We start from the raw sequence: 26,866 nt of genomic DNA, 5'->3' as shown, positions 1-26,866 counted from the left end.
AGACAAATGCATCTCTTTATATGTACAGCTGTAAAGATAAATGTACAGCTCTAAAGATAAATGTACAGCTGTAAAGATAACACCGGCCAGCCTGCAGACACAAGCATCTCTTTGTCTGCACAGCTGTAAAGATAATACAGGCCATCCTGTACAGCTGTAAAGATAACACCGGCCAGCCTGCAGACACAAGCATCTCTTTGTCTGCACAGCTGTAAAGATAATACAGGCCATCCTGTACAGCTGTAAAGATAATACAGGCCATCCTGTACAGCTGTAAAGATAATACAGGCCAGCCTGCAGACACAAGCATCTCTTTAAATGTACAGCTGTAAAGATAAATGTACAGCTCTAAAGATAAATGTACAGCTGTAAAGATAATACAGGCCAGCCTGCGGACACAAGCATCTCTTCACCATCCACCATCATATACACTTCACTTTTACTTTATCTCCCTGCAGCTTTCTTCTCATCTCAACCATCATACCTGTGAGGGGAGCAGTTTTGAAATGCAGGGGCTGCCACCGCATGGCCTGGGACGAGTATTGGACCCCCACAATCCAAATGATCCATGTCCAGATTTCTGGTGCCAGGCAGGCCTTAATGGTTTTGAATAGCAGACAGGCAGGGGGAGAGGCACAGGCCCCTTGCAGGACTTAAAAGGGCTGTCCATTGAATGATGTCACAATATGTCTCAAGAGCCAAGAAAACGTCATCACAAAAAGCAACATTCCAGAAGGCGTTTTGTGGTTCTTGTTCTTAGAACCCCTAGAGTGGACCATTGTGCCCCCACCTCTCCTGTAATTCACCTTCACCGTTATAATGTGCTCACACTGGATGTACTGGATCATAGTGCCCACCCCCCGCTATGCTAATCTACTCATACCCTCTGTAGTGTATCATTACGTCTGCCTGCACTGTGTTTCACCATCACTGTGCTAATGTTCTCAATCACTCACTGAATCTTTGCCTCACTTTTTGTGATTCACTATTGCTCTACCAATGTACTCAGACTCCATGCAGACTTTGGCAGAGGGGGTTGCTCTGTCACAAAGGTGACGGTTATCCTGTGCGCTGCATTGCGATCCATTATAGCCTGTGGAGAGCGTAATACGGTGGACTGGATATACGGCAAGCTTGCGATGGAGTAGCCCCTCGGCCAAACTCTAAATCCGTCCCTGTATCTTTTTACCCTCCCCATGCTGTCTAATTTACTCAGACTCATCTTCTGGACTGATATACTGGAGCGCTTTCATGCTGTGCAGCACGCTGGTACCACTGCTGGTTAATAACGCCACGTTTATGGTGAATAAATAAACACCTTGGTGAGTCTATATCTCAACACAGTCTACCATCGATGGCTATTAATATTTATTGTAGCATTTCCTTGCGGCTTTACTGCTTCTGCTGAGGGCCTGCGATCCCTACACGTACAGCATTAATGAAGTGTCTGCTCTAGAACAGCCCATGGTGCAGGTGGAGTGGGATCCGGCTACGGCAAAGGGGACGGATATCCGATGGAAGAGGGGCGCAGGTGAACTGAATCATCATCAGAAAACTGGGTGCTTTTAAAAAAAAAAGGAGCAAACACACAAAAAGTGATGGGAGGAATGCTTGCAAAGAAAAGTTAGTCGGAGTAACATTCCAACCCAACGTTTTTCACTTGCTACGCCACTCGCGAAAGAGGCAATCGTTATGCAAATTAGTTCTGCCCCTGCTCCTCCTGGGAGCAGTGCACCCCGAAGTGTCGGGCACTGCCCCTCAAGAAGGAAACGCAAAGTGGTTTCAGCCATGTTAGGCCTTATCAGTGAGGTATAACTTGGATCCTAAAGGACCCTATAGCACAGCAGGCAAGGGACCCATATCTGGAAATATCCTGAGCCACTTAGGGTTTTATATCAACACACGGAAGGTGAAGGGACGAATGCTTACAAACAGTCTAACCATCACCAATCGCTCGAGGCAACAGTCCAACTCATCATTTCTCACCAGTGTGCCACTCTGGAGAGAGGCCCACTTTATGCAAATCAGTACTGACCCTGCTACTCATGGGAATAGTTTGGTGTTACATCAAATATACAAAAAGTGATGGGAGAAATGCTTGCAAATAGTCCGAACCATTGGCAATTGATCCGGCAAACATTCAAACCCATTGTTTTTCACCCCCGCCTGGTCCTTCTAGTCCTGTTGTTGGTTCCCCTGGATCTGGTATCCTGTATCCTCCTTGCCCTGGTGCTTTTGCCCACGGGTCTCCTAATGCCGCTATTCCTGGTTCTCCTGGTCCCCGTGTTCTTCATGATCCTAGTTCTCCTGGTCCATCAGTTCCGGGTTCTCCTGGTACCTTTGTACTCCTTCTTGGTCCTGTCCTCAAGGTCGTGGGCCTATTCTTGGTTAACCTGGTACCCCTCTTAGGTCTGGTCCTATTCCTGCTCCTCTCACTCACCCTGGTTCTATTAACCATAACACTTGTGGTACCAGTTTCCCTGGTACTGCACCTCTTGGGACATGATTTAGAGTTTGGCGGATGAGGTTATTCCATCACACACATGACGGATGTCCAGTCCGTGGTATAACAATCCCATTATATCCTATGGGCATCATAATACGTTGGACGGGATATCCGTCACGTTTGCCTGGCCTCTAAGTCAGGCCCCTGGTCTCTATCCTCCTGGTTCTGTTTTTATTGGCATTGGTAATATGTAAGGCATATACATTTAGAGAGTTCCAGGTTTCTTTCCCAGAGTTGCTACAAGTAAATCTCTGCTGAACTCATGTAATTTTCGTCTTGGTAATTTTGTGACATTTTGAGAACATTTCGTGAATTTACGTGTAATTTGCCAAACCAGCATTTGGCACAAACTTTTAGTGTAAAATGTGTCCTAGTGTCCATATTGGATGCATGGTCGCATTTAGTGCTAAAACAAATAGACCAAAAACACGAGCTTCGCAAAGAGTAGCTGCTATATTCTGGTCATTCGCATAGTTCCCTTGCGCTTGTGCTAAAACAAAATGCCATAAATGGGGAATAAATATGCAGTGTGGTGTAATAGCATAATTTGGGATATTTCTTGTTAAGAAACATAATGCAAAGTGTCTAAAACTTTGGGCCTGATTGAGAGTTGGGGGAGGAGTGACTCCTGGTCACAATAGTGACGGAAAAATCTAAATCCCATAGGATTTAACGAGATACCCGTCATCCATTTTGATGGAGTAACCTCTACGCCAAACTATAAATCAGGCCCTTTGTGAAATTTTGCCCAGGCATAATTCTAAGATTGTTAGAATGGTTTTATTTTGTTAGTTCTAAACAGCTATGACTATGTGGTAAATAAGGGTTATTTCTGTAATAACGCAGACATGTACACGTTATATTCTTACCAGGCATGCAAAGACCTACTTTCCTTATTTACAGAACTAAAAAATGACAAAAACCGCTTCTAGATCTTAGAATGTCTCTTTACAACTTGTGAAGTGACATTCTGCTTGTCTTTCCTTGCTCTGGGTTTGAGGTGTCTGTATGAGATTTGCATCAGGGTGTTAGGTTCCAGCTGTGATCCTATGACATACACTGCTTACCCACTGTTGCTGGACAATGGGAGAAGTTTTTTGGCCTTCAAGTGTGCCAGACCCAGGAGTAAAGGAACGTTGGAGAACGTCCTATTGCCTTGTAGGTGTCACTGCTTGTTTACTAACCTTCACCCACACTTCAGTGGGTCACAGTAAGATTCAGGGCGCAGTGGATTCCCCGTGGTCCAGCCCAGATCCGACTGAGTTTGCCTCTAATCCAGTGATGGCAACTTGGGGCCTGATTCAGAAATCGGCGACGGGTTACTCCGTCATAACAGTGACGGATATCCCGTCCGCTGAAATCTAACTCCCACTATATTCTATGGGATTTAGATTTCAGCGAACGAGACAGCCATCACCGCTGTGACAGAGTAACCCGTCCCCCAAGTTCTAAATCAGGACCTTGGTATTTTGCAGCTGCAAAGCCTGTGATTTTGCAAACATGAATGCAATACAGTTTTTTTTTAAACATTTGGCCCTTTGGTTCTCACAATTGGATAATAATAGTGTCTGATATTTCAGTGCCAAGCATAAGGTTGGTCTGTGGTGTCTGCTTCACAGATGGCCAATGTATTTACATATTATTCTGTCTGACATGTTTCCCGGAAAGACAAATCTCTGGTTTATCCTTGTGAATTATGAATCAGACACTCCTGCCCAGGCTTGTGGTGTCTAAATAAAAAGAACATGATTAATATTTAACAGGAAAAACTCACAGTCCAGATTTTAAATAAAAGGGGCATCGTTTGATAAGAGCAGAGGTTTGCGGCGGTGTTTCGGAGGGAGGTGGCTCAGTGGTAGAATCCCTTTGTGGCGTGGTTCGAGAGATGAGTGTTGGAGTCTGACTGTATCAAGATGAGTGTTACAATCTACGTGTTACAATCTACGTGTTACAATTGTGAGTGTGAGAACCTGAGTTCAACAATCTTGAAGGCCTGATTTAGATCTTGGCGGAGGGGAATACTCTATCACAAATGTGACGGACATCCTGTCTGCCGTATTCCAATCCCATTATATCCTATGGAGATCGTAATACGGCGGACGGGATATCCGTCTCGTTTGTGACAGAGTATTCTCTTACCCGAGATCTAAATCAGGCCCTGAATGTTACAAACTGACTGTTACAATCAAGAGCGTTACAATTCAAGTGTTCCAAACTGACTGTTACAATCAAGAGCGTTACAATTCAAGTGTTCCAAACTGACTGTTACAATTGTAAGGGTTACAATCTGAGTCCCTGGCACTACAGCCCTTCCCATAGAAAATAACGGATGCAGAGACTTAAAAAAGGACCGCCATAGAAATAATGCTGAATTTTTTTTATTTATTTCAACGTTTTAAAAAATATGTACATTTAAATAAATGTAAAAAAAAGTTTATTTTTAAACATTAAAATAACCATTTGTATTTAATAACAAATGTCATTTTATCCTTAAATTAAATTGATTTAAATTAATAGTGTGTATAACTTTTACTATTTTTTCCGTACTTATTAAATAATTACAAACATTTTACTTTAGTAGGGGTGTTTTCTAAATAAATCTTTAAAATGCTGTTTTCAATTTAAATTATTATATTCAAATTAATCAAATATTTATTCAAAATTAAGTTGATAGTGATGCACCCTGTTTATTTTGTTCTATGTTTAAAATGAATATATGACATTACTTGACATTAATATTTGCCGTAAAAATATTTGTACTTTTTTTTTTTTTTTTTATCTAATAAGCCTTATTACTTTTCCCTATACTCATCCAGGTGGGAAATCTCTGCCTATATGTGAAAAGTTACTAGCAGTCACTTTACACTCATAAATCAGGCTGTACCCCCTGAATACAGGGGGTGAGGAAATGTCAGTCTGCACTTGAAAGTAAGTTTACATTTGTAAATGCAGAATAGTCAGATATAAGCGCAAACTCACATGTGCAGATGTACTTATGTGTAAGTTATCTTTGTGAGGAGATCTGAGTGTTACAAGTGTGATTTTTACAATCTGAGAGTTAAATCTACCTGCAGGAGGATGTTTCATCTCGCTCCTGAAAGCCCTATTAAGAGACTTCCAGGCGCGGAGAAAACAATATCTGACGAGGCCAAGTGGAGATCATTCCGAACCCCCCACACCACCTGTGGTACTTGTTGGGTGGGACGTTCGTCCGCATTAGTTCAGAACGGGTGACGTTGCGTGAATTGTTTAGACTACATGCAGTCATTAGAATTCCTGTGATTTGCATGTGGTCGGGACTTCGGGGAGGAGCCAATGGAGGGACCGCTGCATGAGAGTGGGATGAGATGACCGGAAGTTGAGTAGAGCAAACTCTGAAAAGAGAATATTCAGTAAAGACACTGACGGGCGGTGTGGTGGATGGCTGTAGAATCTTATGGCCTGATTTGGACCAGAATTGGGATTCGGTTGCACCACCAAGGCGCGTCAGCCGCGGACCCAAGAAGTTGACAGTCTTCTGCCTGCCCTATTTAGATGTTACAGCTCTGCAAGCGGATTGACATTAACGTCCAAATACGGCGGACGGAAGACCATCGACTTGAAGGTCTTCTGGGGACTGCGGCCGACACGGCTTGGCGCTGCGACTGCCAACATCTAAATCAGGCCCCTAGTGCCAGAGGGTAAGTTTGGCCGTGTCTGAGATGCTTTAGTCATGCATGGAACACTGCTGTTGTGTGTGCGAGGTGTGTGATTGTGTGTATGATTATGTGTGAATGTGTACGCGTGTGTGTGATTTTGGGGTTCACACAGCCTTTAGTACCCGCTGGAGGAGGATATAAAGCTGGTAGACCAGAATTGTGGACCTGATGCTGTAAGTGAAGGCCTGACATGTCACCCATCAGACTGCTTCCTTCCCCTCTAGCTTCAGCAGTCTGCTAGCAGGAAGTGAACCACCATATACCTTGTTAATGTAGCGCATGCAGGTGACGTGTTAGAAGGAGGGAAGAGAAAGCTCGTCAGACAGGCTGGGGCTAGGCCTGAGTGGAAGGTGCCATGTGAAGCTCTGGTAAACGCATGAAATGCAAACAGAGTGGCCACCAGAGCTGCAGTGAGAGAGAGGATACAGTTATTACAAAGGTGACCTAAAAAATGGACCAAGATTCCACCTGCTGACCGGGAAGTAAAGTACATGACCTGGATCTAAAAACCTGACCCGGAAGGAAGTACCTGAGCCAGATGTAATTCCGAGTCACTGAATCAGTGTATCTGGGAGACCTCAGGGGGCGCGTAAAAGGTAACTGGTGGGTTAGTTACGTAAAACCTGGAGCCAATGTTGTCCTATAGGAAATTCTGTTGTGTGTACATTGCAGGTACATGGGGTGTGATCTGCACTCAGTTTGAAAACAAAGGTCCTCTCTCAGAGGGCAGACTAAGCAACGGAGCTCCATTTCAATGGGTCAAAAGCCATGTCAGGGTTCCCAGGTCCATACGTGATGTGCTGCTCCAGTCCCGGGTTATTCTTTGAATTCTGGGACTCGTGGTCTTGTTTATCACATTATAAAAGAAGACTACAAGTCCCAGAATCCATAGGGAAAAAAACCTGGACTAGAGCAGCACATCACACATGAACCTGGGGAACTTAGCAGCCATGGGTGAATATATTTGAACCCCCAGAGGAAGGGCCCTTGCCCTTAACCAATACTTCTGCCTGTCTCTCAAAAGTACATCCCTTCCAGGCGGTACTAAGAGGCCCAGGACAGACAACTATGAAAGGTTCAAAGGCAGAGAGGGGATTGGTTCCACCTCTCAGCCAGGTGACTAGATAATATGTGACGAGGCAACTCTGCTAACAGCACCACCACCGTCGAAGACCCCCTTCCCCACCCTTCTGGCATGTGGGGGCCCCCACAGGCTTCCAGCAGCACCCCATCTGTGGCACGGTTCCAGCATTCAGGGCTTTGCTAATTCAAAGAAGGTGCCCTCCTCCCACCTCAATAGTGTTTTAGTGAACACGACAAGTATCACAATAACTCAGGAGACTGCTGGCTGTGCCAATAAAGGGCAAGTGTTAGAGAAGTGTGTTACCAGAATTTGCCATAAAATTAAAATGTTTATTATGCAAACAGTAGTGCATTGTGGGTGGCTGCTCTCTTATAAATGTTTGCTACAAGCTGTGCAGGGCCAGAGCTGGTTCTCTGGAGGCCCTGCTGTGGAGCGCCATTCAGACCAGTGGGCCTGCTGGGTCACACTGTTCGGTCCTAAATGGCTGCCAGGAACTACTATCAGCAAAGGATCTGTGGGACCTGAACCCGCGCCAACTGACACTTAAAACGGGTATCAAGAAACGTACCGGCCTCTGGTCCTTCCATGCAGAGAGAGCAATGCTAGCCAAATGCAGACATGCATGGGTGGTGATCAACTCATATCAGCTGGCGTCCCCCACCCCCATACCTAGCCCGCCAATATTCCACTCCTTTATAAGATTTATGGGTCTCAGGTTGGGTGAGTGGCTTTTTCTGAAGCACTTAGGCGACTGGTGCCGTCCAATGGAAGACATCAAATGTAGGGGCTGTGGCCAGAGGGATGAATCCCTTGAGCACCTCGATGGCCTTTGCCCATCCCTAGTGGAAGAGCGCAGGAACAATCTTCCGGGAGAGTGGAACCGGCTGGGAATTCGATCGTGCAGGCAGGGAGTCGTAGGAGCACTTAATCCTGAGACTACAGCCCTGAGTATCCAACTGACCAAATTTATTCATCTTGCACCCCTTAGCCGCCCCCTAACGTCGCCATGTGTGCGCCGTATTTAACAAACGGCGCACCATGGTGGTAGTTAGGGAATCAGCATCAAAAGTTTTGATGTTAGTTTATCGCTTTGCGGGGTTATCATCAAAAATGTTGGTGCTAATCCTGCAAAGCGCATAGAGGCCCATTGAAAATAATGGGAGCCTAATTTTAATGCCTGCTCTGAGCAGGTGTTAAAAATGCAGAATAAATGAGGAATTAAGTGGCACAAGGGGTTACAAAGTGGCGCAATGCATGCACTGCACCACTTTGTAAATATGACGCATGGAAAAATCCACGTTAGCGCCGCCTTAGCGTAAAATAAATTACGCTATGTTGGTGCTAAGGTGGCGTTAGACGCTCGTAAATATGCCCCTTAGTTCTCCAGCTGGCCCATAGGTGACTTTGTAAATGAATCTCCTTCTAGTTCTAGTCGATGTGCTGTCAGTCGGTTTTTATGTTTAGTATTAAACACGCCACCGGTCTCTCTCAAAAGGCGAACGGCGTGGGTAGCCATCGCCTGCGGTCAGTCTTAGTGAAGGAGCTGGTCATAATCAGTTGTCGTCTTGAGCAGTGGGGTGCCATCCAAGAGTATAATCAGTGCTTATCAACATTAATAGACCCTCATCCAAGCATTTGCACTTTCTGTTCTCAGCCTGCCTCTCGTTGGAACCTGTTGATGAAGGGTATCTACATGTCTATTACTTAATTGGATTTTTTTCATATGTTCTAATATCTCGCTAATTTTTGTAAAACAGACTGGGCTTATCATTATTGTATATTATAAACCTTTTAATTAACTATATTCAATAAACACTCATTTGTTCATTAGTGCACTGCATGTTGTAACACAGCATAGACAACGACAGAAAAATATACGTATGTCTCTGCACATCATGTCTGGGTCTCAGGTGTCCCGGTGAGGTGGGTATATTTCTTCTCCTGGCACAGTACTCTCCTGAGGCGTGAACTTAGGGACCATGGTCCAGATGAACTAAGAAACAGGTTGCAGAAAGTGGCCACAAACAGGGCATCGACTTTTCGCAACTTGTCTTTGATTTTGTGATATGGCCTACGTAGTACTAACATGATGGGTCGCAAAATATACATTCTCAGGGGGTGGCAGACCAGCGGATCATGATTTGTGAAACCTTGTGATTGGCTTCAAGCATGCAGATGGTGGCCCGCAAGGAACAGCAGACCACCATCTCTGTGTTTTTAGTCCTAAAGGGAACCTTTTTTTAAAGCAGTCTGTTTTCCTTAAAGGAATCAGTGCTGCTTTTAAAAAGAAAGTTTCTTGTTTGTCTGGACTGCTGCCTACCCCCCCCTTGAGATCGACGACTCCATTCACAATGGGGAAGGTGTCCCAAACATACATCTACCCTTTTGAGAATCAGTTGCCCTCTCCTTTGAGGAGTCTGTAACTCACCATTGGTTTGCACAGGCAGTTGTGGTTGCAAACAATTGATACATGCCATGTCAAATCACAAATAGGAGATGACAACCCTTCCATGCTCCTTTCGAACTGCAGTTTGGCATGAGTTGCTAAATTAATTTTGCAAGTCCGAAATGATTTTCTAACTTGAAAATGGGTTTGATGCAGACCCAAAGGCCTTTTTATGCTTGCAAACCCTGTGGTTTTGCAAACAGCTGAGTCAGAAGGTAGAAATGACTTTGTATATCTGGCCCCATATTCAACAGTCAGAGTTGAACCAGCAGGAGTGACTGATACATTTATACGGATCAACACATGAATGAATTCCTGCCTTATCTGGTCAAGGGGCAAGAATAAACAGAACTGTAGCTAGGGAGGAGCGAAAACTCAATATGTAACCGTCTGTTTGTGCATGCCCAAGTCTCTGAAGGTTTGACATATAATTCAGTATTATTTGGCATCATGAGGCCTTAAATTACTTGAAAATTAGTAATACATTTAAAGTTGTTCCGAACAAGGCAACCCTAAATATGTTTTTCATAGGCCCCCAAAAATCCTTAAAATGGGCCTGTGTGCTCTTTGCGCACTTCTCTGACCGGCCACCACATGTTGCTGCAGCAGCATGAAAAGTTTCCTCTCTCTTTTCAAAACTGACCCGTTTCTTTGGGTCACTATGTGTTACAACCGCTCTGCTGCCTCTCTGCTCCACGTAGGACCTTTATTGAGGCCTTACTTGTGGCCAGTTGGGGTCATTCCCGTAGTGATGCTTACTTCCACCAAAGACCTCAGACACTTCTCTTCTCTGTCTGACCACTATGGCTATCTGCCCCGTTCCACCTGAGGCTCAACCAATAGGATCCTCCTCCTTACCACTAGGGGTCACTGGTGCACAAGGGTCACTGGTGCACATTGTCTGCTCCCTCTGCTTTGAGGACCTAAGAGCTTCCATGATCTGATGACCAGTGCACGTTCCCGGCCCCACTGGTGCATAATTGGTCTATCCTTCTAAACCCCAGGAAGGGACATTCTTGTGCAACCGTCTCTGCTTGCTGTCTACAAGTCCTGAGATGATGGCATACCCTGACCGGCCACTAGGCGTCACTGCCACCCTACACTCTTTCACTCCCTCCTTCCAGAGCCCAACTTAACCCCTGACTTAGAGCTTGTTTGTAACTGAAATTCCTCTGATTTGTAAAAGAATAGCTAAACCAGAAGCAAATCCTTGTAGAGATAACCTCTGATGCATACCCACACAGTGGAAGAAATACTCTTACCTCATATCTCCTTATACTAATCCACCACTAATCCTTTTTGGGTTCCGGAGTAGCGTGCAACTCACCAACAAGCGCTTTGATGCCTCATCTGGGGTAGTAAGCACTACATAAATACAATTGCAATTTTTTGGGAGTGGCAGATCTTCCATTGCCATCCAACTCTCCCCAGGCCATTGCTGTTAGTGATCCACCCTCCCCATTCCGACCAATCACAAGGTAGCAAGGCCAGATGGACACTCCACTCAGCCAATGACTGCAGCAGTGAAGCAGTGGGTGGGTACTCACGTGCGTACAGAAGCGCTCGGGTGGCTCTCCGCAGGTGATCCCCGCCGGCTCCACCTTCACCAGCACGTACTCCTTCATGGCCACGGGCTTGGGCTGGCAGGCGTAGAACTCCCAGGAGGGGCCTTCGTCGGACGTGACCCAGGATTTACAGATGTCATAGTAGCCCATGGCTAGCGGAAGGAAGTGTAGCAGAAAGGCCACCAACGAGAGCATGTCCGCCGGCTCCGCGCGCAGGGTGGTCACCGAGAGTCCTGAGGGGGGCAGCGGCTGCCACGTCAGGAGCCACAGTCATGGAAGCGCCTCATGAGAGGGGGCAGGGGGCGCTGGTGGAAAGGTGGATTATGGATGAACAGATGTGCTCCCCATGGATAGAGAGGTGGGAGGGCCCGGGGGCGGGGGCGGAGGGCAGTTGCCAGCTGGAATAAATGACACGAGGGGCGCTTGCCCACCCCGAAGGGGACAGGGGCGCTTGCCCACCTGAAACCACCCAAAATGTCCCTTCTCTCCGTGCGCACCTGAAATCACCCAAAATATTACTTCTTTCCTTGCGCACCTGAAATCACCCAAAATGTCCCTTCCCTCCTTGGCCACCTGCAATCACCCAAAATGTCCCTTCCCTCCTTGACCACTTGAAACCACCCAAAATGTTCCTTCTTTCCTTGCGCACCTGAAATCACCCAAAATGTCCGTTCCCTCCTTGGCCACCTGCAATCACCCAAAATGTCCCTTCCCTCCTTGACCACTTGAAACCACCCAAAATGTTCCTTCTTTCCTTGCGCACCTGAAATCACCCAAAATGTCCTTTCCCTCCTTGGCCACCTGAAATCACCCAATATGTCACTTCTTTCCCTACGCACCTGAAATCACCCAAAATGTCCCTTTTCTCCTTGCCCACCTGAGTCACCCACAACTGTCCTTTCCAAAGCCCCTTTTTTGTTTTTTGTTTTGTTGTTGTTGTATTTTGTATTTGTTTCAGGCACCGGAGTTGGGCCTAGACTTCCGACTTTAGCTCTCCAACCTTGCGCGTCGGGGAGTGTGTTTCCGCTCCGGGCATCCTCCAGTGCCGGGCGCGCTTCGCCACGTGCCAAGCACAAAGGTGTGGATTTGTCGTCCTTGCCACGGTGCGTTTAGCTGCAGATATTTACGAAGCCTCGCGTCGGGTGGATGTGCTATCTGGGAATAAATGCCTCTGTGCGATCCGAGGGTGTCACCTGGAAGTGACAACCTGCGTAGCCGGGGTTGGCAGGTTTTCCAGGAGGTGGCGGGACTTTTTTCCGTCTTCCGCACACAAAATGCCCACCATCTTCCAGAAAAATATAGGTTTATGTATTCTCCAGGTAGGGAGGAGGGGAAAGAGGGTCTGATTCTGGATTAGACGGGGGGCTGCGGGGGCTCATCAGTTACTGCCGCCTCCTGAGGGAAGTGGTCCTTAGACTGTCTTGGCACTGCCCAGCTGACCTGGCTGCCATGGTGGGCCCGGACTGGGCAGAGGGCGGGTGGCCAGCACCTGCAAGGGAAAAAACAACATGTTAAGTGTCTGAGAAAAAACACACTGAAAGCAAACATGCAACAGGAGTTCAAGGCATGCCTTCTCGCGCCCAACTACAGGCAGTGCTTCAAATGGGCAGGTGCTGTCCGGTACTCGGCACATGCACTTCTTCAATTTGAAAAGGAGAGCACCTGCACTTCTTAGCACTGACGAAATACATGTAATGGGAGAGTACTGGCATTTCTGAGCACTGCTCCAGTACATGTAATGGGAGAGTACCGGCACTTCTAAGCACTGCTGCAGTACATTTAATGGGAGAGTACTGGCACTTCTAAGCACTGCTGCAGTACATTTGATGGGAGCGTAATGGCACTTCTAAGCACTGATGCATCACATGTAATGGGAGAGTACCTGCACTTCTCAGCACGGCTGCAATACATTTAATGGGAGAGTACTGACACTTCCCAGCACTGCTGCAATTAATTTAATGGGAGAGTACCGGCACTTCTCAGCACTGCTGCAGCACATTTAATGGGGGAGTACCGGCACTTCTCAGCACTCCTGCAGTACATTAAATGTGGGAGTACCGGCACTTCTCAGCACTGATGCAATAAATGTAATGGGAGAGTACCTGCACTTTTCAGCACTGCTGCATTGCTTATAATGGGAGAGTACTAGCACTACTGCAGTACACGTAATGCGAGATTACCTGCACTACTAGAGTACATTTAATGGGAGAGTACCTGCACTCTCAATAGTGCTGCAGTACATTTAATGAGAGAGTACCTGCACTTCTCCGCACTGCTATAATACATGTATTGGGAGAGTACCTGCACTTCTCAGCACTGCTGCAATACATGTATTGGGAGAGTACCTGCACTTCTCAGCACTGCTGTAATACATATATTGGGAGAGTACCTGCACTTCTCAGCACTGCTGTAATACATGTGTTGGGAGAGTACCTGCACTTCTCAGCACCGCTGGAATACATGTATTGGGAGAGTACCTGCACTTCTCCGCACCGCTGGAATACATGTATTGGGAGAGTACCTGCACTTCTCCGCACCGCTGTAATACATGTATTGGGAGAGTACCTGCACTTCTCCGCACTGCTGTAATACATGTATTGGGAGAGTACCTGCACTTCTCAGCACTGCTGTAATACATGTATTGGGAGAGTACCTGCACTTCTCCGCACTGCTGTAATGCAGTGGAAACAGCTGCTGAATGTTTTTTTGTTTTACATTGTGAAGTAGTGGGTCAGAGAGCTTTGCAACTTTGCACACCCTTGGGTAGTCGTCAATGGACCGCTTCATGTCAGTAGATATGAAAGGACTGCTAGATAATGCTAGATCTTGAAAGCATTTTCAATAGTGTTAGATGTTTGATAGTGTTAAATACGGGAGTCTAGTCTTGTTTGATAGTGGTCAGTAGTGTTAGATGTTCAAAGCCTGTTGGAGAGTGCTAGATGCTTGATGGTGCTAGATCTGAAAAGACAACTAGATAGTGTTAGATGCTCAAAGCCTGTTGGACAGTGCTAGATGCTTGACAGTGCTAGATCCTGTAAGCCTACTGGACAGTATTAGATGCTCAAAGCCTGTTGTAGATTGCTAGATGCTTGACAGTGCTAGACCCTATAAGACTGATGGATAGTGTTAGACGTTGAAAGCCTGTTGAATAGTGCTAGATGCTTGATAGTGCTAGATAGTGTAAGCCGACTGGTTAGTATTAGATGCTGAAAGCCCGTTGGAGAGGGCTAGATGCTTGATAGTGCTAGATCTTGTAAGGCTATTGGATGGTGTTAGATGCTGAAAGCCTGTTGGATAGTGCTAGATGCTTAATAGTGCTATATATTGTAAGGCTATTGGATGGTGTTAGATGCTGAAAGCCCGTTGGATAGTGCTAGATGCTTGATACTGCTAGATCGTGTAAGGCTATTGGATGGTGTTAGATGCTGAAAGCCCGTTGGATAGTGCTAGATGCTTGATATTGCTAGATCTTGTAAGGCTTTTGGACGGTGTTAGATGTTGAAAGCCCGTTGGATAGTGCTAGATGCTTGACAGTGCTAGACCCTATAAGACTGATGGATAGTGTTAGACGTTGAAAGCCTGTTGAATAGTGCTAGATGCTCAATAGTGCTAGATAGTGTAAGCCGACTGGTTAGTATTTGATGTTGAAAGCCCGTTGGAGAGTGCTAGATGCTGAAAGCCTGTTTGATAATGCCAGATGCTTGATAGTGCGAGATCTTGAAAGACTATTGGACTGTGTTAGATGTTCAAAGCCTGTTGGATAGTGCTAGATGTTCAAAGCCTGTTGGATAGTGTTAGATGTTCAAAGCCCGTTGGATAGTGCTAGATGCTTGATACTGCTAGATCTTGTAAGGCTATTGGACGGTGTTAGATGTTGAAAGCCCGTTGGATAGTGCTAGATCTTGTAAGGCTATTGGATGGTGTTAGATGCTGAAAGCCCGTTGGAGAGTGCTAGATGCTGAAAGCCTGTTGGATAGTGCTAGATGCTTGATACTGCTGGATCTTGTAAGGCAATTGGACGGTGTTAGATGTTGAAAGCCCGTTGGATAGTGCTAGATGCTTGACAGTGCTAGATTTTGAAAGACTTTTGGACAGTGTTAGATGCTGAAAGCCCGTTGGATAGTGCTAGATGCTTGATACTGCTAGATCTTGTAAGGCTATTGGACGGTGTTAGATGTTGAAAACCCATTGGATAGTGCTAGATGCTTAACAGTGCTAGACCCTATAAGACTGATGGATAGTGTTAGACGTTGAAAGCCTGTTGAATAGTGCTAGATGCTCGATAGTGCTAGATAGTGCAAGCCGACTGGTTAGCATTAGATGCTGAAAGCCCGTTGGAGAGTGCTAGATGCTGAAAGCCTGTTGGATAATGCTAGATGCTTGATAGTGCGAGATCTTGAAAGACTATTGGACTGTGTTAGATGTTCAAAGCCTGTTGGATAGTGCTAGATGTTCAAAGCCTATTGGATAGTGTTAGATGTTCAAAGCCCGTTGGATAGTGCTAGATGCTTGATACTGCTAGATCTTGTAAGGCTATTGGACGGTGTTAGATGTTGAAAGCCCGTTGGATAGTGCTATTTCTTGTAAGGCTATTGGATGGTGTTAGATGCTGAAAGCCCGTTGGAGAGTGCTAGATGCTGAAAACCAGTTGGATAGTGCTAGATGCTTGATACTGCTAGATCTTGTAAGGCTATTGGACGGTGTTAGATGTTGAAAGCCCGTTGGATAGTGCTAGATGCTTGACAGTGCTAGATTTTGAAAGACTATTGGACAGTGTTAGATGCTGAAAGCCTGTTGGATAGTGTTAGATGTTCAAAGCCTGTTGGAGAGTGCTAGATGCTCGATAGTGCTAGATCCTGTAAGCCTATTTTTGTTTATGTCAGATGCATATATGCTTTGAACTGCTTTAAGTATAAAACCTCTGTGTCACGAGTGTAACACAGACTTGTTTTGTGAGGTAGCTCAAAGCCCGCCCCTTTTCAATGCAAACTTAATGCTGTGATTGGCTGTCTGCTCCAGTGATTCTCATCTACCTAGAACCACACCACCCATCTCAGTTTTAGGTCTGGCCATTGAGACAGTCTTGCTAGAACAAACACTTTATATTATACATACATCGAGGGGCTTTTGGTCAGCAGGCTTTATCTGTGGCCTGTTAAATTGCCACCCACATGTTCCTTCCATCATCACAGCACACAGCATGTGGTAATGACTCCGCCCACTTTGTCCCTTGGTTCCCTTCACTTTCAATAACGTCAAAAATCCTGTGCACGTTGTTCACATCTATTTGAAAATAGTTCCTTCCTCTTCAGTGACAAAGCTGCATTAAATGCACCTTTTATTTTATGCATTTTGGATATTAACTTTAAATACCACTGTTTATTTTGCCTGCACTGTGGTTGCCTAGGGTGATTTACTTTCTGTCTCCTTTTTAAAGGTATAAAGTGTTTCAGTAACATTGCAGCTGCCTGTGATTAGAGTGTTTGGCTATGTAGCGATTTAGTGTTGTCTCTTTAACAAATAATTATTAAACATGCATGGCACAAGTGAAAGGTTTGGTACTTTAAAAACATCATTTGTGAAGCACCCACATCAATGAACCATCTTTAAATGTGAAATGTCTAATGCAAGCATGTGGCAGCCATGTTTAGGCTTTTTTCCCCAATACAAAATGTATAGAATTACCCACTGCACAGCTTACCAAGGCCAGACAGATTGCCTTTCCAATTTTAGTGTGAGTTTGGGATTTCTCTCTCCTTTGATTTTAGCTCTACATATTTCACTAGAATCATGGGGTGGAAGATGTTGAGGTGAGACCTAGGAGGGGGGCGAGATATTCCATTCTGCCTGCATAATGGGTGAAATTTTGGCCACTCTGCGTTACTCTTTATTTCTGAGGTCTAGCCAAGTTTCACCAAGCGCTGTGTGGTGGAATTTTTCTCCCGGGAGGATGCAGAATAGGCAAGCTGGAGGGTGAGATTTGGCGTCCCCTAGCGTGATTTTCTAACACAGGCGATTGGTGGCGTTTGTGAGCAGTCCTGGGCAGAGGGCGCCCGTTCGAGTAGATTTGCTTCCACTCGAGTAGAATTTCTAATCAAGCGGGAGCAAAGTGGTTGCACGTTCTTGCTCAACGCAAGGTGCAATTCATGCTGAGTTTCAGCTCTGCTCACGCTACTGGCATAAATTGCAGTGCGCGCTGCATATTTTCCGCCCCGGGAGAAATTCCACAGAATCTCGCGGAGTTTTTTTCTGCAACTCCGTGGAATTCAGCGTAGTAAAACTCCACAAGTTCTGCCCACCCATAGAGAGACCACCCGTCTCTATGCCCCAGCGTTCTTGCCACCCGGTGCAGGTAGGCACCAGTGTGGATGCCACTTTTCCAAGTGCCTGTACGGTTTTCAGTATTCCTTTCATAGCGCCAAGTTTACTGGAGCCATACGGGTAACAGGAGTTAAATTGCCCATGAGGTTTGAGCGAACTATTCACATTATTAAGTAGTTAGCAGGCATGTGGTTTATTTTCGGCATATTCATGTGTATGTTTCTTAAAATCAACAAAAATAAGGTGTGATCACAAGTACGCAGGCTCTGACGCACACCCGGCTTGCGTCACAATTCACTTTTTTTACCTGATACACATCAGACATTTTAAGCTTCTAAGCGCTTGTCGGCTCGCGTTCTTCCTCAAGGCGCACCCACAGACTGTGTCGAGAAGATGAAGGGGGACAGCCTTTTGGGCGAAGGTTGTGACAAAGCCTGTAGGTCTGGTTCGGTCTTTCTATCTTTGCCTCGACAGGCGCATATTTTATGCGTTTAGTCCAGCTGAATCCACTGACAGCATGAAGACACGCTGCTGTCTGCACAATCTGCTCAGCATAGGCACGTAGGGTGGACACTACACTTTTTGTGTTGTGTGGTCAGAGTAGGTGTCCACGTAGACTCTAAAAGCAACACTCTTTTTAATGTGCTGGGAGCCGGGGTACACATCAACTCTAGACCAGGGGTCTTCAAACTGGGGGGCGGGCCCCCCTCGGGGAGCCTCAAGTGATCCCATGGGAGGCGCCAGGCTCTGGCCAAAAGCAGCATTATAGAGCTAACAGGGCTTTGTTTTGAGCAGAAACATGTTATTGCATTTTTTAAAAGGCAACAGTACTTAACAGCAATGTTTAAATAAGTCTAGACACATTTAAACATTGGCAGCTTTAAAAAATAATTGTGAAAAATTCTGACGGGGGCCCAATGGTTTTTATTTTTCAACTGGGGGGGGCACGGCATCAAAGAGTTTGGAGACAACTGCTCTAGACAATGCCTTCTTTGCATTATATGCATTATATTGTCAAGTACTAGCTGAAGCGGTCACCCCTCCTTCCTTTGCTTAGAGGCTGTGGGTAAGGGCGACCCCTTCTGGCACGTACACTGTGTGTCCCGGGTGTAACACGGGTTAGAGAGAGGATGCCGCCTGAAAAGCAGCACCTGACAGCATAGTGGGGAAAACGTCAAAAGGTACAAAAATTCTACAAGGAGCTGGACCCCAGCTTCTGGACTGTGCTCGCGAGGCTGGGTAAGATCAGGAAAGGATGAGAACTAGGGCTCGACAGAAAAACACTATATAGCAGATGAGGAACACTGGCACACAGAGAAAACGCCCTTTATAGAGACGGAGAACAGGAACCACCTGACAGGAAAAGGCTGGCCTGAGAACAGGAAACATAACAGGAAGGGGCTGGCCTTACAGCTAGAACCAAGTGGCAGAAAGGAACTGATCATATTGGAATGGTGTTCATGTTTGGTGGCCATCTTGGAATGGAGTTTCGCTAAAGTGGAGTTGAAATGATGCTTCCCGCTTACGCTTGTGCCCGTCGCTGGCCTAGAACCATGAGACGTACAAGCGCGCATGCAGACTGCAAGACTTCAACTACTTGTATCTTGTGCTTGGTGAAGTGAGAAATACAAATCACAAACACAACACTGTTTGTAAAATCAGGCTAGTGTAGGTATGCACATAAATTGTGACTAATGTGCAGTCTAGATCGTGATTGGTGCCTCTGAAGACATAGACGGAACTAACCTCAGCACATTGTTAGTGTGGAATTGCACAGACTGCAAGCAAGGCACACAACGAAGAACAGAGTGTGCACATTAGGTACTTTTTGTATTGTGTTCAGTGACTTCAGATGCCCAGATTATTGAACCATACTCTACTGTGAGCTTAGTGTAGTTATTGCATTGTATTGCAATAGTATTTATATAGCGCTTACTACCCCTGACGAGGCGTCAAAGCGCTTTTCGGTGAGTAGCACACTACTTCGGAACCCAAAAGAAATTAGTTGTGGATTAGTATAGGGAAATATGAGTTCAGTATTAGTATTATTATGAGTTAATTTGAGCCGCGGATATGTGAGTTTGTTAGTTGGAGTGACTGGAGTAATGGAGGGATAGAGGAGGGAAGAATCCAGAAGTGTTAATTGGGAGTTAATAGTAACAGGATGAGGCTTGGGATGAGTAAACGGGGGATAGAGGACAGACTTACTATAGACTACCGGAAGCCTATAGCCGATGTCCTATCATTCACTTGAACATTCCACCCATCCAGAGCAGACTAATGCATATTAAACATGGAGAAACAGAGAGAAACACTGGATTTGTGGAGCACATGTCCTTTTTTAGCCAGCACTGGAGTTTCATTGTCGTGAGACGTGATGTTGGTCGTAGTGATTTCTGTATCGTCTGACGAATCAGTGTGTTCAGATTGTGCCTCAGTGCTCTGTGTATCATCTGATAACTCAGACCCAGGTTTATCACAGTATTGTGTTGCTCTTGTGTGAAGCGTGTTTTTGCAAGGAAAATACAATACTGCATTTACCAGGCAACACCAGGCCACTTTGCGTGCCCTGCGTTGCTTGCTAAATCTGGAGTAATGCAAGGCAGCGCAAATCACTGCCTTACGTTACTTTTCCCTGTCAGGGTGTTCTATAGGTTGTGCATGGGTGTTCCCACGTATTTACCAATGGATTTTGTAGCATTCCCAGATTTGCCAAGACTGGTAAACCTGGGAAAACGTTGAAATGCGACTCCTTCCCAGGTGTTACGTAGAGAAATATGGTTATTTCCCCTCGTAGTGTCCTCTTTCTAAGTGTTCTGCATTACGCAGCACACTAACAAATAGGAAAAGCCTCGGAGGATTGTTGTTGTGCAGGAAGGTTCCTCTGCTTGCACAAAACAATCCATCCTGCAATGCAGGCTTCCTCGCACCATGGCGCAAGGGTGCCTGCGTCGGCGCTAAGCAGCAGATTGTGTACCAGCGCAGGTAGAGAGCGGGAATGTGTCATATAAACATCACGCATTCCTGTCCTCTCTCTTTCCTCCAGTGTAGCAAGTTTTCTTGCTGAGTTTCGTGAAAGATTGATAAATCTGGCCCTAAGTTTGTTTAGCATACACCACAGTAAACACACTGATAACTCCGTGTGTTCAGGGTCGCCGCAGTGATCTGCGTCTTATGGGGTAACGCATTTTAAGTATACCCTTTAAAACCGAAGGGCACAAATGTACTTTTTGGCTTTGTAAGCCCTTCAGAGAGAAACATGTGTCAACTATTACATGGTTTCCGTGCAGTGTAGATTCAGGAGTAAGTTATGTAACTAATGCACAAATAATGACGTAACGGAGAATTACTAATTAAATAATAATGATTTATATATTTTTTCTCAGATTCTCAATCTTTTCTCAGATCCTCAATCTTTTCTCATATTGTTTAATGGTTGCCACAGATGCCTGGATGAATTGCACAATCTTGTTCACTACGCTCTCATGTTTTAATCTTTTGCAATTGTTCAATTAACCGTGCAAATGAAGTTTGGTTTGATGCAAGATCCGGAATCTAAAAGTACTGAGAAATCTTTGTTATCACTAATCTTGATTTTGAAAAAACAAGTTTACATTTCCACTAACCTTGATGCCATTTGCACCCCACAAAGAACACACAACAAACACCATTCAGGCGGGGCAAGGCGGCTTGGTGTGTAATATGCCAAGTGAAGTGCGTTGTACAGACGTCCCTAATTGGGGGGGGGGGGGTTTAAATGAGACTCTCCCACAATACACTAGGCTCCAACAGTCCAAACTTCATTAAGCTCTGCAGCTGGTAACGAGGAGCTATGCTGCGGTGGCCGAGCTGCCTAGTTTCAAACTTCAATCTGGGACCCCATCAAGAGACTAAGGGATGGAGTTTGCCTTCAGAAGGAAAAAACAGTTAACCGCACATGCTTAAAGGTGTTTCCTTCTTTGTCATGTAAATGTTTTGTTTCACTCTTCAAGCTCATGCGTGTTTACACCAGACACTGTTCTCAAAGCATCATTTATTTGAGGAGAGTTCAGAAGAACCCCAAAGATAATGCACCCCTTAACAGAAAGTGTACTGTACTGTTCTCCACTGGCTGTTTCCTACTGTTAGGAAGTACTTCTGGAGGCCCCATGGTGGGAACAGATGACTCCTGAACATAAGTTTTATACATGACCGAGGGCACATGCACGAGGGCCAGCTTTTCATGCAAGGACCATGTACGCCTGGGATAGTTACTGCTGCAGAACATCACCTGTTTTACACAAACTCTTTTGTCCTCAGACACAGAAAGGGCAGTGTTAATAAAAGTGAACCACCGCTTCCGTGCAAGACCAGATCACTATTTGTGGGTACGTGGCCACTGGGTGGGATCTAGTGAATATCCACACGTGTCTTTCCCCACACAGCTACACTGGGATCCTTGTCGTGTCAATGTGCGTTAAACTACAAATGTAGCTAAATAGTGAATAGAATGTGGTGTCTGGCTCGTTTTATTTTAATTCTATGTATGTATATGTATATATATATATATATATATATATATATATATATATATATATATATATATATGTATGTTGTCTTTGTATTGCATGAACCCAGCCGAAAGGCAGGTATGTGCCATATGAACAGAGCCACTGGAATTATGCGATTTTGCAGCTGTGACGATTTTCACATAATTATAGATTTGCCACATAATCCATTGCCTGCCGCATAATCTGCAGATTTCATTAGAAAAAATTGTTTCTAGCTCAAATGGTTCACAAGTTACTGAAAATGCAGCGACACGTGGTGCTGCACTGTTCAACACCCTCGGCAAGATGGTCTGGCCACCTTTCTGTTGCTTATTGCTATATTCTGGGTGTTAAACTGGTAGTAATGCGGTTGACCCAGTGCCCAGACAGTGTTACCAAGTTTAACAAGCATTTGCAATGCAACGGGTCTCGCGTTTGCTCGTGTTAGAGCTGACAGCGTTGTAAACTCCTAACCCGACTTTTCATCTATCGGCAAAAGTGCTTTTATGTACTAACCAGAAAAGTGCAATTAACTGTGTCACAGGGTCGATATTATGGAAAGCGCTCAACTTCTGCCAAGTGAGATCGCGCTGGGAAAAGAGAGAAAAAGGAGTCCATGGGCCAGACGGAAAACAGCGAGCCTCGCATGTTTTCTGTACTTGGTCGATGCGCTCGAGGAGGGCTATCCACCGAAAAAGGCATGACGTATGCATGCCTTCCACTAGTGAAATCAAGCAGATTCTAACAGGCAAGCCCATGAACCAATGACGTGACGTGGACGGGGCTCCGAGCCCTTTTTAGTAACTAAAGCATCTCGCTTAGCAAAACGCTTGCGCAAGCGCATGCGACGCAGGCTCGACCCTAAAAAGGCCGAAATAATGGAGTAATACTATTACAAAATGTGCTGCATTTCGCCACATAATTTGCCTTTTCTTGCCTCATAATTTACGCAACTCTGGCTCATAATTTGCCCGCCCGCTGCTGCATAATTCCTGTGGCCCCGGTCTTGGACAAGATGCAAGGTGTGCCCTTCTTGGCCACATAATTTAGTGAAGACCTGGTAAAAGTTATTATTCTCCTGTTCACAACTTCTTAAAACAATTCAAAACTAACTTTTTTAGTAATATAATGAAAAACACGATGATTTTTCTTCACCTCTGAGTTCCTCTGTAAAAAAGGGATTAACATGCAATAGTTTTGGTTAATGTATTGAAACAAAACACCGATTAACCACAGATAACACTGAGAAGGGCAGAAACATTTTAATTAGGACTGGAGGGTTCCACATCGGATGAAAGACTGAAATAATATGTTTATTCTTCATAAGAGAAGGCTGGGGGCAGCACGTTGAGAGCGGGTATAAATATTTAAGAGGTTTTAATGAACAAGACAAGAAAGAGTTATTTAAGGTACTAAATAGTAATGTAACTAATGGTTTCTAACTAGGAAAAAAGTGAAATTAAGGTTATGTATTATGAAAAACTTCCAGGCTAAAAGAGGCGACGGGCGCAGTGCGGGCTGGGGACGTAATTGATAGCGCTTTAAATATTCAATCTGTTGCGCGCCCTTGGCGGGTGCTGGACGCATAATTCATGGGGTTTTTAACTCGATATTCTATGATCCTGTGAATAAATTAAATCACATACTGTACGGTAAAGACTGCCTCGGTGCGCACTGGCCCATGGTTGTGAGGTCGGAGAGCCCAGCTGTGACGTCAGGGTACTGCTTGTGACGTCAGAGAGCCCAACTGTGACGTCAGGGTACTGCTTGTGACGTCAGAGAGCCCCACTGTGATGTCAGAAGACCCTTACTGTGACATTAGACTCAAATTAAAGTCACACATAACTACACAATGTTATAACGTAGCGCACAACTCTCTCCCGAAGGAGTACCTCAGTGCAAGCACCCTTCTCTGTGTCTCACACGCATACACTAGGGGTGGGCGGTTAACTCCGCTGGCAGAGTTTGTGGCGCTTTTCCCACTCTGCGCTCCGCTTAGTGCACACAGTTCCGAAAAACTTTGCATTGCAGAGTTTTTTTCCTCATTCGCCCTCGCCAACTTTAAGTTGGAAAGCACGAGCGAGGAAAATCTTACTCAGACCACCTCCCAGCGAGATTTCTCAAAGTGGGCGGTTGTGGACAGTCACTACCGCTCGCACTGAGAAACCTTCCATTCGCGTTGATCAAGGTGCCGCTCGAGTAGGAAATCTACTCGAGTGGCAGAAAAGAAGCAGCGCCCTTTTGTGCTGCGCGTGGTGACATTCGTGCTGATTTTTCAGCATGGGACAAACACCTGGTGCTAAAAATCAGCACACACAGCGTGACCTGACTCACTCCGCCACTTTCAGAACTCCGCGTAACGCGGCGGAGGTTTATGGTCACTTTGCGGAGCTCCATGTATATAGTATACACAGGCGCACAGGCACTACCGCAGAGACCCAAACTCAGCACCCTGCGCGTCCCTTTCCCTTGTGAAATCATAAATTGCAGGGGTGTGAAAGTGGTTTTGCTCTCCTGTTCACAATTTTAAAAGTTATGTTAATTTTTTGACAGCAGTTGGGCTCACAAGCATTTGGCATGTGACAGACACTGAGGGAGAGCTCCTGCCCTTGGGAATGGAGGCCTCGGGGGAGCCGCAGAGGGTCACTTCCTTCTCCTCTTAATACCTCCGAAATGGGAACCAGGCCCAGGTTTAGGGCAGTGGGCCCGGTGCGGCTGCACTAGGTGCTGATCTGAAGGGGGCACTGATTTAGTGGGGACAGAGGGTGCTACGTCTAGCAATATCTTACAATTTGAAAGCACCTGCTGCAGAGTTCCTTGTGTGTCCACCTTTCGGGCAGCAATAAAAATGTCAGCATAACTCTTGTGAATAATGATCCTAATAGAGAAAGAGTTGGGAGTTTTGTCAAGTGGCAGTTTTGACTCGCCATAAAGTAGCGCAGAGGGTTAATGTGCCTGCTGCAAATAACTGATCTGCATACTATGTGGATATCTAAGTGGTTTAGTAAAGCCAGCTTTTACCAGCACTTAAAAACAAAATGTATGTGAGAGAGGAGGTATGGAGAGATGAGGGGCACTTTTGCTGGGTGGTAGTGAGGGAATCTGAAGAGGAGGTCATGGGGGGCGCCAAATATGACTGTTGCACCAGGCGCCACCAGCGCTAAAGCCGGCCCTGATGGGAACCACTGTATACAGAAATAGGAGTTTGCTGTCCCTTGCGGGCCCCCGTCCCTACACTCAAAACCAATCACAATGGGGGGCACAGACTGAGACCTGCCTAATTTAATATTCATTAGGCAGGTCTTTTAGAGGCATTTTCTGAATGGACGATTTGTAGCATTATTTGTTAGTACTTAAGAATTACCATAAATTGCAATCCCATTCATAAACCAGTCGGTGTGCAAAAGGGGCATCCAGTGCTTAATGTGTAAATAAAAATATGCCGGTGCCCAAAGCTCTCCTCTGACACTCGCGGATGCTGCAATTAAATGTGCGAGCACAGAATACTGAGGCAGCGTAATCCTGAAGCCTGAAGGTAAGTCACCCCTCTAGCAGGCCTTACAGCCCTAAGGCAGGGTGCACTATACCACAGGTGACGGCATATGTGCATGAGCACTGTGCCCCTACAGCGTCTAAGCAAAAACCTTAGACATTGGAAGTGCAGGGTAGCCATAAGAGTATATGGTCTGGGAGTTTGCCAAACACGAACTCCGCAGCACCATAATGGCTACACTGAGAACTGGGAAGTCTGGTATCAAACTTCGCAGCACAATAAATGCGCACTGATGCCTGTGTGCAATTTATTGTGAAATACACCCAGAGGGCATCTTATAGATTCCCCCTGAAAACATACCCGACTTCCAGTGTGGGCTGACTAGTTTTTGCCAGCCTGCACACACACCAGACATGTTGCTGGCCACATGGGGTGAGGGCCTTTGTCATTCTGTGGCCAGGAACAAAGCCTGTACTGGGTGGAGGTGCTTCTCACCTCCCCCTGCAGGAACTGTAACACCTGGCGGTGAGCCTCAAAGGCTCATGCTTTTTGTTACAGCACCACAGGGCATCCCAGCTAGTGGAGATGCCCACCCCTCCGGCCGCTGCCCCCACTTTTGGCGGCAAGGCTGGAGGAGATAATGAGAAAACCAAGGAGGAGTCACCCATCAGTCAGGACAGCCCCTAAGGTGTCCTGAGCTGAGGTGACATCTGCCTTTAGAAATCCTCCATCTTGAGATTGGAGGATTCCCCCAACAGGATTAGGGATGTGCCCCCCTCCCTTCAGGGAGGAGGCACAAAGAGGGGGTAGCCACCCTCCAGGACAGTAACCATTGGCTACTGCCCTCCTGACCTAAAACAGAACCCAGGAAATCAGATTCCTGCAACCTACACAAAGAAGAAGGACTGCCGACCTGAAAGCCCTGCAGAGACGACGGACACGACAACTGCTTTGGCCCCAGCTCTACCGGCCTGTCTCCAGACTCAAAGAACCTGCACAGCGACGCATCTGACAGGGACCAGCGACCTCTGAGGACTCAGAGGACTGCCCTGAACCCGAAGGACCAAGAAACTCCAGAGAACAGCGGCACTGTTCAAAAACAGCAACAACTTTGCAACTTTATTGCAACTTTCAAAGACTTCACTCTTCCCGCCGGAAGCGTGAGACTTCACACTCTGCACCCGACGCCCCCGGCTCGAGCTCCAGAGAACAAACACTGCAGGG

The 26,866-nt window shown here is 45.9% G+C and overlaps 1 protein-coding gene across 2 annotated transcripts in view; it reads right to left on the bottom strand.

The window, feature by feature from the left end:
* NTNG2 (netrin G2) overlaps positions 1–26,866 on the bottom strand; it is a 447,915-nt gene that overhangs the window by 360,200 nt on the left and 60,849 nt on the right. For both annotated transcript variants that reach the window (XM_069237102.1, XM_069237103.1), the window contains exon 2: positions 11,282–12,788. In XM_069237102.1, coding sequence (XP_069093203.1) covers positions 11,282–11,494 — 213 coding nt within the window. In that variant the 5' untranslated portion in view covers positions 11,495–12,788. The remainder of the gene's footprint in view (positions 1–11,281; positions 12,789–26,866) is intronic.

The sequence above is a fragment of the Pleurodeles waltl genome, chromosome 6 (genome assembly GCF_031143425.1).
Source record: "Pleurodeles waltl isolate 20211129_DDA chromosome 6, aPleWal1.hap1.20221129, whole genome shotgun sequence".
NCBI lineage: Eukaryota > Metazoa > Chordata > Amphibia > Caudata > Salamandridae > Pleurodeles > Pleurodeles waltl.
The sequence above is the reverse complement of the archived record's forward strand: the minus strand, read 5'-3'. Positions and strand labels throughout refer to the sequence as shown.